Consider the following 13386-nt stretch of genomic DNA (forward strand, 5'->3'; position numbering starts at 1 on the left):
ATGTATGAATGACTATTTATAACCCCTGAATAGAGGTCTATTTTCAGATGTTCCCAAGCATGATAGTAAAGAGAAGAGTATCTTCGGTGTCATCACCATTCAAATAACTGGCCATCAATGAAGCTTGATCATAGAACCATCAATTTATTTTATCAAGACTGTCTTTCTTAAACATGATGAACTAAATTAATTTTATATAAGTCTACCTGTTCATAAAAAGCCTAGTATTGTAAATGTTCAAAAACAACTATTAAAAGTTTTAAAATTGACTAGTATTTTGAGTATTAAAAACAAGAAAATGTGTCTCTTTACGTAAATAAAATGATATTCTATGTTTCTTAGTCAATATATAAATTTACAACCTGCAACTTAAGATTTGTGAGGCTCTATTCTACCGTTTTCAACAATTTCGATAAATTCCAATTTCTCGATTCATATTTGTGCGCCATGTTTAATGTACTGAAGTTTCAACTTCCGATTGTCAAGTCATTTGCATATGTCATATAAAGTAGTATTTACATCAAAGGACAAGTATGGAGGCGAAAGCTATTTCGTCGGTATTGAATTTAATATCAAGTTAAAAACCGAACAGCAGAGTGTAAATTCTTTCTGCAACAATATGATTTTCCTTTCTTTATCGAAGTGGCTCAAGTAACTACATTTTCGCGCTGATTGTCAATGTTTAGCATTTTCATTAGATCCACCTATGAGATTTCGCGATAAAAAGCATGGCGGAGCAGACGAAGAATTTTGCATGCTGTACATTATATTTAATGAAAAACACCTTTATTAGACATGCCCGAGCACAAAGTTGGTACTCCTTTTGGTGTAACCACAGGCACCTGAATTTCTGTCAATAAGTCGCTAAATAAAGCCAAAGATCGAAAAATCCTACCCCCTCTATATATAAATACACAAGTGTGTATTTATATATAGAGGGGGTAGGATTTTTCGATCTTTGGCTTTATTTAGCGACTTATTGACAGAAATTCAGGTGCCTGTGGTGTAACTGTAAACAACATTTGGGACAGTGCAGAGTTTATTATCGGTTATTCATAAAATTATTTTGCAACATTACGGAGATCCTATGGAATTGTAGCCTCATCCCGAAAACGTCAGAATAAAAAAAAATTGGATAAGGCTACATTATTGCAGCTAGAAAAAATCAAAAACCGTTTCAATGGACCACGAGCACGTTTCGTTTTCCATTTTGGACAAGGGAGATAATCCTAATTTCCCGTCGCTATAATTTTAGAGTCAACCTGGAAACGATAACCGGATCGCGGAACCTCATTGACCGAGATCAAATGAAGACAGAAAACGGCGTTCGTTTCACATTCTACTTTCAACCCTTCCCTTCTCTTGTTGCATTCCTCTCAGTTTCGGTAAAAAATAAAGATTTTTATCAAAACAACCACCCACAGATGCAGTTTTCTGGCAGTAGGTACCCACCATATATGCAATTTTCTACCAATGACAAGCACCCATAGATTTTTTTTTTAATTGCCGTCCCCGGGTACCTCATATGTTTTAATGGAACAGCCCTCAGTCTTAAAACAAGAGTATTCTACCATACAGAGTATCAGAGTCTTAAAACAAGAGTATTCTACCATATAGAGTATCAGAGTCTTAAAACAAGAGTACTCTACCATACAAAATCAGTCAACACAAGAATGCTAAGCGTAGCCCTATGTTGAATCACAAAAGTTCCATAACTCCTGTAAAATTTGTCGAATAAAAATTGCGGTGAAATGTGATCAATTACATATTGTGCCTAACAATCCTACAAAATTTGAACAGATCCGTACAGCAATCTCTGAGGAGTTGCGTCCACAAAGTGTTCCTATAGTGTAGCATGTACAATTCAACAAAGTCCCAAAAGTACTGTAAATTTTGTTGAATCAAAATGGTGGCGCACTATATGGTGACTAACAATCTTACAAAAATTGAACAAACTCTGAAGAGCGGTTTCAGAGGAGTTGCATCCACAAAGTCAAGTGGGATGGAAGGATGGACAGACAGACATGTTCCCTTCAGCGTCACGGGACTAAAATCAGGAAATGTACCGCAGAAACATGAGGCTGTTGTCAATGATAATGGAAACGATTGTCCTTGAAATATTCCTCTGAGTGGACAGACAGACAATTCAACAAGCAGTGCATCCAATAAAGGTAACAATCTTGCTATTCTGAACCTTTTGGCAAGTCATGATGACCAGCTGGCACAGCACCTAAAGGGATCCTCAAAAATACCACTTATACCAGCAAAAGCACTCAACATGAAGTCATCAATATCATTGGTCAAAATATTCGGAAAGAAATACTGTGAGGTCTTTAAGGTAAGACCTTCTACTCCATCAGCGTTGATGAAGTGACCCAATAGATAAAGAAGTCTTGACATTGTGCCTGGGGGTTCTTGATGAAATTGCATAAGAACTAATCATTTAGGAAGAGTTTTTTGACTTTGTTCATTTAGAACATATCCCTGGAACAGCGATATCTGCCAAAATTGTCAAAATTTTGCAAGCAAAAGGTCTGTCTATTGACAATATTAGAGTTCAAGTTTATGAAAGTGCTGCTTCAATGGCCTCTGAAAAACAGGGTTGTCAAGGAAGAATCAAAGAACTGAATAGGTTGGCTGTGTGGCTGTGTATACACACTGCAAAAGCCACATGCTCAACCTGATGCGCATTGTATACACTTCTAAGCTTTCTCTTGTCGGAAATATGATTGACATATTAAATTCTAAAACTTACTTTTGACCTGTATTTGTAACCAAAAAAAATCTGGAAAACTGTTTGACCTACTTTTACCCCTAAAGTAGGTCATAGTGCAACAATCTAGCTGAAATGCAAACTGAACCTATATTCCTCTGAGAGGAAGCTTTTGACTTAATTTCAGGGCAAATATCTGTATCCATACAAAAACAAGGTTTTTCTACTAAGTGATACTACAATCTTCACCTTTGACCTTGAGAAACAATAGGCATCCCCTGCTTGGCATGAGGTGTATGTGTACCAAGTTTGGCAGTCCTAGCCCCAATGGTTCAGTCTGTATCCTGCCCACAAGGTTTTCCTACTAAGTGATACTATGACCTTGACCTTTGAGTACAAAAGGTGTCCCCCACTTGGCATGAGGAGTATGTGTACCAAGTTGGATGGTCCTAGGCCCAATAGTTTGGTATGTATTCTACCTACAAGGTTTTCCTATTAACTGATACTACGACCTTGATCTTAAAAAACAATGGGCATCTTTCTCTTATCATGGTGATCAAATGTATCAAGTTGTAAGATCCTGGAGCTTACAATTCAGTCTGTATCCTGCCTTCAAGGTTTTCCTACTAAGTGATACTATGATTGACTGACTGAACTTTGACCTTCAGAAACAAAAGGCATCTTCCTCTCATTATGATGATCAAATGTATCAAGTTGTAAGATTCTGTAGCTTACGATTTGTTCTTTATCCTACCTACAAGGTTTTTCTACTAAGTGATACTATAACCTTGACTTTTGAACTTGAAGAACAAATGGCACCCTCCACTTGGCATGAGGAGTATGTGCACCAAGTTTGACTGTCCTAGCCCCAATAGTCCAGTCTGTATTCTGCCTACAAGGTTTTCCTATTAACTGATACTACAACCTTGACCTTGGTACTTGAAAAACAATAGGCATCTTCCTCTTATCATGGTGATCAAATGTACCAAGTTGAAAGATCCTGGAACTCTCAGTTCATTTTGTATTTCGCCCACAAGGTCCGGTAAGATGGATGATGCCATACCATATGTCCCGGATGTCTTTGATGGGCATATAAAAAGGAGGAATTAAAAAATTGAGCAAATTTTGCATTTTAATGCCATTTTAGCAAAATCGCCATGCTAGCACGTGGCTCTACAATATAAGAAGAGCACACACCATTTCCATATTATTTGCATTTACCGGTAGAGTGCAGCTGTCGTCCCCGTTTTTATATACATGTACTTGTATCACAGATAATTATATCACTCATGTTTGAATTTACCATAAAAGAGTCTTTAATAGTAAATTCGAACCCAAGCGATCTAATTGCCTGTAATTTGTATAAAATATATGTATATAACTGTATCTAAGCTTTAAACCTACCAAACAATCACTTTCTGAAAGTTGATACCATATAGGTCATTTGTCTTCAATTTATCAAATTTTAAACATAAATACCTTTTGTGTTACACTTGAGATCTTATATACTGTTTATTTCATGACTAATGTATTACATTTTGAGGTACTCTGTAATGCTTTGTAGTACATCACAAATGATCATGACACATGAATGATTAAATAATGAAGACAGTTGCAGAAGAAATGTTCTACCCATACCAAAGTATTTTGAAAAGTATCAAAACTAAAACATCAAACGAAAGAGATGGAAGTCTACAAGATAATCAGCCAATTCTTTAGAGAGTCATAGCCAGTTCCTCTACAGCTTGCTTTTGAAACCAGTAGTGAAAAGCCGTCCACCCTGGTGCAAAATACTCAATGACATCAAAAGCCCTAGCAGATTGTTTGTCCTTTTACAAAAGTTTTCTAAACAGCAAAGCAGAGGAAATAAATAAAAACCACAATCTACTATACCCATTATTAAAGAACAGTTGGAGAATTCACCTCTGTAGAACACAGAAGTTGTAGACATTGTGATCTAAGAAATAATATGTATACGGTGTGACCGTTGAGACGAGCGAAGACCCATGACATCTTACAACACGACTTTAGGCATTTCATTTAATGCGGGAAATATAACGCGGTTGATGTAAACAGTGCATTGTGACGTCATCATTACCTGCAATATTTTTTTCCTTCAAACCAATCAATTATCCATAACAAAACGTACGAAGGTATGGGAAAGCTTGTTTGGAATTTAAAATCATTTGTGGTACTTTCCAAAATATTTATTTGTTTTATCTACGGGGTTGTCAATGAAATATACCGCAGTGACGGCGACATTTTTCCGGAGGCACTATGGGTAGTCCCCATCATTTTTCAGCTGATGAAGAGCAAACCACGTAACTCAATTGCGTAATCATTGGAGCGAGCTTGTTGCGTCACGAAGCAGGACAGGGAGAATTCCATGTTTTCTTTGAAGAAGAAAAAACCCTGGAACATCCATTTTAAAATAACATCCAGAGGTACAAGTACTTCTCAGAACTACAGCTTACAGTGCCAATAGACGTACAATTATTGGTCCAGGTGGTTCTGTTGTGTCTAGTGTGGCATTGTTTTAGCTAAAAATAACAGGTCAGAGCATGAAATTCTTGTCGATGGGGCACGATTTGCACTGAATAACAAACATCTTTTCAAAGAATACCATACCAGAGCTATGAGAAATACAAGGTAAATATTACCGGTGTATCTCCTGCAGTTCTGGATTTGATGTATAAGGAACTTCTGATGCCACAACTGCGGCACACCCAGACACTCATGGAGATTGTGTTTAAAAACCCAAAAAAATGACTGAATGTGGGCGGAGCTTATCCATGGTCAATGTTATTTACCTGGCCAAGAGATCAGTTGTTGTGTATATTTTTATGATATACACAGGAAATTTCTCAGGTTATTACAAATTATGCTTAGTGTCTTGATTTGTGCAAAAAAAAAAAAAAAAAATTAAAATTTCTACCTACATGCATACCGCATTTCTATTTCCCGTAAACCTTCAAACTTGGTCATATTTATGTATTGCAAATGACAGGTTTAGCCCATTTCTAAACCTTTGCTTTTTAAAACTTCTAATTGAATTGATATATATCGTATATAAATAATTTCCGAAATATATTACCCGGCGTTTCCAGGCACTTCCTGGTGTCCTGGGAGTTCGCGGTGTCGTGGGTGTAGTAGGTAAAATATCCATGTTTCGAAAGAATGAATAAATCCAAGTAGATCTGTGTACATGTACAACCAAATGAAGAATGGTCAAGATACCCCTCAATATGGGCCGTCTGTAGGGTTTCTGTAGCTGTAGTGTTTGCGTAATGGTGGTATCCCAAACAGAAGCTGACACGAAGTCTTCCCCCCCCTCTCTCTCTCTCTCTTTAGGGTTTCTGTGGACGTAGTGTTTGTGTAAGGATGGCATCTCAAACAGAAGCTGACACGAAGTCTACACCCCCTCCTCTCTCTCTCTTTAGGGTTTCTGTGGATGTAGTGTTTGTGTAACGATGGTATCCCAAACAGAAGCTGACACATAGCTAGTCTACCCCCCCCCCCCCTTTCTCTCTTTTACTCTCAATCATTGACTAAATGAGTAATTATTGTCATAGGTATGCAACACTATTGCCATGACATATTATTTCATCTATATTATTGCTACAGTTTTACACACCTCTCTCTCTCTCTCTCTCTATAAACATAAAACCTGATAAATTATAAATAGCTCAATAACTCTCTCTCTCTCTCTCGCTCTTTATCTTTATAAATATAAAAGGTGATAAATTATAAATCTCTCTCTCTCTCTCTCTAAATATAAAGCCGTGATAAATTATAAGTAGAAATATAGAAATATCTCAATAACTTATTTATGCTTTTTTACTGTTGTTTGATTTCTGATTGTGTAATTTATAATCCATGTGGTATCTCAAACAGAAGCATTTTTTAAACTACTGTAACAGTTTTACGCATGGGCAATATAACCATTATACATGTTGATGTGCTGCGCCAATAAAGAATTGTTCATGTTTTTATAAATATAAAGCCACAATAAATCATTAATAGAAAATATTCCAATAACTTATGTTTGTTTGGTGGGTTTTTTATTATTATTGTTTGATTTCTGATTGTTTAATCTATAATACATGTATAAAGATGGAGAGAGAAAATACGATGATAAATTGCATTGTATAGGGGACATTAGAAATTAAAATATTCTAGGTGCGAGTCAATGCTATCAAAACTCAGGTATACTGGGGCTTTCCTCAAGATCTGAAGACTGCTGGTCATCATTAGCCATGATTGTTATCAAAACATCTTTCTCAGGTAGCTGTAGACCAAGGTCTCTGCAAATGTCAATCAACCTAAGCTCTATTGTTAAAAGTTTGATTGACCAGCAGCTTATCATTGATCACAACACAGGTAAAATTTGGGGGCGTTAACTTAAAGTTGGGTCTTTAATATCCCTTGGTGAAACAGAACTTATTGAAGATCTTTGTCATTGTAATCCAGGGAAGCCATCTGACAAATCTGATCAGTTTTTTCAACATTTGTCATCGGTTGTTGAGGAAACAACAGCAGCAGATGAAAGATGACACTCAACTGCCAAGCTTTCAGAATGGATCTCATTAGGTGACATGATGGATAGAGCTATTGAAAGATGCCAAGCAAATACATTGGTCATTTTAAAATCACTCGTGAGGCTCAGTTTGCACTCGAAAACCCACAGGTAAAAGCTGCATGGTCATTCACATAGAATATTGATGTACAATATAAAATTCAGAAAAGACAGTTAAGAATGTGTCATCCTCATGAACTCTATTGTAATGCTTAATTCAAGTACCCGAAACAATGTGCAATTGAGATATGAATGTTGTTTTTTTCAGTTGTGATGACAAGGCAAAAGTCCCAATAGGAGAACCAGGATTTGCTGTAAGCACTGGTGTTAGAGAAAAGAAATCCATTGCATCAACAAAACTGGTGGCAGGAGATCATGATATGAAAAACTCCAGCCTAACACCATCTGTCTGTCTACAAACAGAGACCAGAATGTACAGACAACTCTTGTCAGAAGACAAGTCACTGTAACTGTGAATGACTCCGTGTTCCAAACATCCACTCCTTTTAAACATGCTGCTTCATTATCAAAGCTTCTCACAGACAAAGTGAATGTTTTGTGAAAATATTCTGATGGAGGAGTTATATATATATATATATATATATATATATATATATATATATAGATGGAGGAGTTATATACACACACACACACACATTTGTTTGTTTCTAGAATTGAACCTTGATAAGCTGCTTCTCTGTTGATGTTCTTCTTTTTATATATTTTATTGATTTGGATTGTTTAACTCAATTGCCTGTGGACAAGTGGTTATTAAATATTCACTTGCCCGTTCGGAAAATTTACTTGCTCCGGATGTCGAGCAATGGGATTAATCAGCCCATTTTGGGAAACATATAAATCTTTTTTACAGTGATGATAAAATACTTGGATAAGAAATACAATTACCTCGTGTACTTATATCAAATTCAAAATTAATGTTATCAATCATGTTTGAAGTAGAAAATAACTTACTGTTTGGATGCCACATTTCTGACTTAAAGATCATTTTTGGAGGCCGATGAGGGTATTCCTTTGGAAATATAAGATGAGCTTTGAAGAATCCCCCTTCACTGAAAATTGAAGGAATGTCAATAAGTCTTTCTCTCCAAATTAAAAGGATATCAGGTGGCACACTACACTTAGAAAGAATTTCTCAAATTAACATATGATTTAATTATATGATAGATATCAATTGATAATATGTTCCAAGTTCATATGGCAACAACAGTTCTGCAAACGGTATAACATACGCCCATTAGACCTTCAGTGCAATATCTGTATATCCATGATGAGAAAAATTCTAAGAAAACTATTTGATCTACTTTTAGACCTAAAGTAGGTAATGGTGCACAAATCAAGTCGTAATGTGAACTGATCAAGTTGAAATGTGAACTGATTATGTATTTCTCTAAAAGGGAGGTTCTGACAAAACTTCAGGGCAATATCTGTATTTAAAACAAAAAAATCTGGAAAACGAAAACAAGGTTTCACTACTAAGTGATAATATGACATTGACCGTGAAAAACAATAGGCATCCTCCGCTTGGCATGTCCAGTATGTGTATAAAGTTTCATAAAATCGTGTTTCCAGCATTGCATATTTTCTGCCGTTTTATACACCTGTCGATTACGGGTCTTATTATGGTATACAGTCTGTGTATCTGTCTGTACGAACCTTGTGACGTAGTGTCATTAAATGTATAAGGGTAATGAGCTACCTTAAATCTCAAATTATTGAGTACATGAAATTGTACTTGGATTTGAAGTTTGTAGTAAATCAGAAACTGATTTATATTCTTATTTCATGACTATGTTATGTTCATGATAATGCTATGGTAAAAATAAATCTCAAAGCAAAATGGTATACATGTAAAATGCTTGGACGGAAATTTATATTTCATGATATGTATTTCTTTGAAATATTTACAATATGCAACACCTAATTTCAATCCTTGCCAAATAATACCTTTACTGATGGAGAATACCTTCATATTTATACTTACTATGGAGTATCCTGAGGACCAATTATGACTACCTCCCACTTGTACATATCATCATCTTCTATCAAGCCTGCTGAAAATCCTTCCACAGGATTTTTGTTCAGATCTAATAAGACAGTGCAAAGTTGAAATGAATTTCAAATATAAATCCATACACTGTGAAATCAAATTTTTTAGTGGCTATTAAATTTTCATGGCATGCAGGGACTGACACTAATTTTAATACCAACCTGTCCCTTCGGACAAGTTAACATGAAATTTAGGTTGTCCGAATGGAAAATGTACTTGTCCGAAACTGACCAACAAAAAACTGTAATGTATATGCATTGCATTCTCATGAGTGTTTTTTTATTAATAGTGTTACCCTGGTTTTCTTGTGATCTCCATGTGAAATCATTAATTAATAATAATGTATTGAATGGTTTCAAAACTCCTGTCACTCAGACAGCAATCTATGTATATACATTTTTACCTTAATGTTTGCAGGCAGAACACTTAGTTACAGACAGAAGTTGAGCCATATTTATGTACTTCCAGATCTGCAGCAAATTGCACAGTGACTTATTGTATTTTTCATTCTGGACATGTTTTTCGTAAAAATTATTCAATTTTAACTTTGGAAAAAGTGTTCTATATCTGTTTGTTCACTTCCAAGAATCACGCGACAATAGAGACATCTGATTGGCGCGATTAAAATACACCGTGAAGCTGATTGGTCGATATTAATGAACAATCTAAATTTAGATCAGGGAAAACCAGAAAAACGCCATATTGATTATCAGATTATTTCTATCGACGAGATGTACTTCAAAAACTTTAAGGACTCTTTTCATGTAGAATTTATTAAAATTTCACGGATACCCTTCATTTATTTTTGGTTGTCCCATCGGACAGGTAAACTAAAGAACTTAGTTGTCCGACCACCGTTTTAAGTTGTCCCGGACAATCGGACAGCCGTTAGTGTCAGTCCCTGGCATGGACATATCCTGCACCCAGGATAAAAATAAAAGACAAAATAGGATGACAACTTTTCAATCACAACACACATGTATGAATTCCATAAACCACAAAAATCTTACCCAACAAGTAACTGAATGTAGTGTTCATACACAACTTAAAGGAGAGGGTATGTGCGAAAGAAGGTTCAGGGCAAAGTCAGTGGGGCTCAGAGGTCAAAGGCTGAAGATTTATCATGGTCTACATAAGCCACCTTGCCCCATATGGTACCAGGAAGCTTTCAGGTAAATCTCCACTCTTATGGCCCAGTGGTTCTTGAGAAGAAGACTTTAAAGATTTTCCCCATTATATTCACATGTAAAAATTTGACCCACTATTGCGCTGAAAAAATGTTCCCACCCGTGCGCGATGATAAGCTTAGATCTTTTCAATCAGCACCGAGTTAGCATCTGCCCGTCCCACTGTGACATCAAATGTTTTGACTGTAACAGATGAACATTAGGAATGCTGTATATTTCATTTCAGTGATTTTTATTTTTTACATTTTTTTCAAGGGTCCTGTGGCTTTCAAATTGGGATTTTTTTTCCCGATATTTCAGTCAAATTGGGAAAAATAAATTTCAAATCATATCAAACATTACATTATCTTTATTTTATACATCTAATTTTCTTTAACCTTCTAAAATTTTCAAATATTCTATCCAAATCATCATTCCCATAACTCTTTGTTAAGTCATATGTATATAATTCACATCGAATGTTCATTTTTTTTTCAGATACGTTTTTCTTTCAGAATTTTATTATTGGGAAAAATGCAAGCTAAATTGGGGGGAAAATTACAATTTTTAGGAGGGGAAAGGGCCGAAATTTGGACCCAAAATGGGCCTTAAAAAATCACTGCATTTCTTGCCACTTAATGTGCCCCCGTCTTAAAAGTATTCATATAAATTGTTTTAAATTAATTCATAAACAAATGACCAGCAAAAAAAATACACACACACCCCCCCCCCCCCAAGTAAACTACGAGAAAATTAATCACCCTTGGCTTGATTAAAATGCTGGATATTTGGGTTTGTATATCATTTTTATGGATAATTATAAATCTATATTCTTTAACAGTTACAAAACAGGAATTATTTGATAAATTTTCATTGGAAGACCACACTCTTTGAGCTACACTTTCAAAATAAACAGAGTTTTTAATATTTTAAGTTCTAAGTTTAATGTTACACATGTAGGTTTCGTTGAAACTATGAAAAGAGTCATCAATGAACTTACCAGGATATGAACCTCCAGTAATTGTAAACTCGAAAATCCAAGAAAAGGGGGAGATACTCTGAAGGTATCATGATTTATTTCAAACATGGACTATCAAAGAAATTTTCAAAAATATCTCAAACTGATGATTGGATTTTGGTTTAAAATAGATCAGGGTTATTCTGAAGTTGATTCTATTAACCATGTATTTGTTTGCTTCTGGCATCTGCTACATCAAACCATACCAAAATAAAGAGATCTCAGAAGAAATTTACACAAAATTAGAGAGTGAAATTGCATATTTTCGTTCGGAAGGCGAATTACTTACTTGCGGAGATTTCAATACCCATATTGGAAGTTTGTGTGACTTCGTACAACATGATATAGTGAAAGAAAATCAGTATATGCACCCAGGGGTGCATGAGCCGAGTTGCATGGGATACATTGTAAAGCCAGGAATGACGTGGTATATTTATAATTGTGAAGAACTAATTTCAGTTTTAAACTTTTTGAGTTACTATCCAGAAACCATATTTGTCTGAAGTTTTCAATCTATATTCGGTCACTGTGACCTTGACCTTTGTTCTCCAAAAATCAATAGGGGCCTTGCTTTGCTGGTATCTAACAATATATCCAAGTTTCATTTGATTCAAATTAAAATTTTTCGAGCTATCCTCCGGAAACCAAAATCCTTTTGGAATTTTAAATCTATTTTCAGTCACTGTGACCTTGACCTTTGAGCTATTTTCTCCAAAGTCAATAGGGTCTTTCTTACCTGGTACATAACAATATCTTCAAGTATCATTTGATTCGGATTTAAACTTTCTGAGTTATCATCCGGAAACCAAATATTTCTGAAATTTCCATTCTATTTTCGATCACTGTGACCTTGACCTTTGATCATTTTCCTCCAAAATCAATAGGGGTCTTCCTTACCTGGCACCCAACAATATATCAAAGTTTCATTTGATTAGATTGTAAACTTTTCGAGTTATCATCCGGAAACCAATTGTTGACGGCCAACCGCCCGCCCGCCAACCCGCCCGCATCACCAAACCAATAGCAGAGTTCAACTTCGTTGCAACTTGGCTAAAAATTTTATAGATTGTCCCTTGCCTTCTGATTATGAACCGGATGACTTAATACTGATTTCAGAGTCATCATCTGGTTTCCAGCATTGTCTAAATGGGTTACAAGATTAAAGCAAACATTGGAAGCTGGATGTAAAACAAAAGTTATGATTTTCTCAAAGAGAAAGATTAACAATGAACCATTTTGTTTTTACTTTGGAAGAGATATAATATTGTTGAAATAACTAATGAATATAAATATTTAGGGATTTATATTTGCATCAAATGGAAGTTTAAGCCAAGCAAGTGCTAGCCTTGAGGATAGAGCTAGAAAAGCTTATTTATTCAATTAAATCTAAAATACCTTTTTCAAATGATCTTTCTGTCCAAGTTAGTATGGCTTAAAATATATCAGACTCTCATATTACCTACTGTTACATATTCATCTGAAATCTGGATTACTGATTTTAAGATTGACATAAATAGCCAATCAAAGTTGCCTTTTGAGAAAGTACAAAATACTATTTTGAAAGACATACATATACATGTAGGTGTTCATAAGAAAGCTTCTAATGTTGCAGTACTTTTGGAATTAGGTCTATATCCTATACACATTAAGATATATCTGAATCAATGTTTAAATATTACTGTAGGTTAAAAATTATGGAATTTGCATCCCAAAATAATAACCCATTGTTAATTGATGCTTTTAAAGAGGATGAAAAGTTATCTCATATAAAAACTAGTCCAAGCATGACTAAATCCCTGAGTATTATTACAGAGATGATTGGACTTTCCTCTTTAGATATTTCCT

The 13386-nt window shown here is 35.2% G+C and overlaps 1 protein-coding gene across 1 annotated transcript in view; it reads right to left on the reverse strand.

Annotated features, from left to right (window-relative positions):
- The window catches only part of LOC125678735 (ubiquitin-conjugating enzyme E2 G1-like), a 29855-nt gene that overhangs the window by 10141 nt on the left and 6328 nt on the right, over positions 1-13386 (reverse strand). Inside the window, exons 2-3 of the mRNA XM_048917407.2 lie at positions 9292-9394; positions 8262-8359 (exon numbers count right to left, since the gene is read on the reverse strand). Coding sequence (XP_048773364.1) covers positions 8262-8359; positions 9292-9394 — 201 coding nt within the window. The remainder of the gene's footprint in view (positions 1-8261; positions 8360-9291; positions 9395-13386) is intronic.

This window comes from Ostrea edulis, chromosome 1 (genome assembly GCF_947568905.1).
Source record: "Ostrea edulis chromosome 1, xbOstEdul1.1, whole genome shotgun sequence".
NCBI lineage: Eukaryota > Metazoa > Mollusca > Bivalvia > Ostreida > Ostreidae > Ostrea > Ostrea edulis.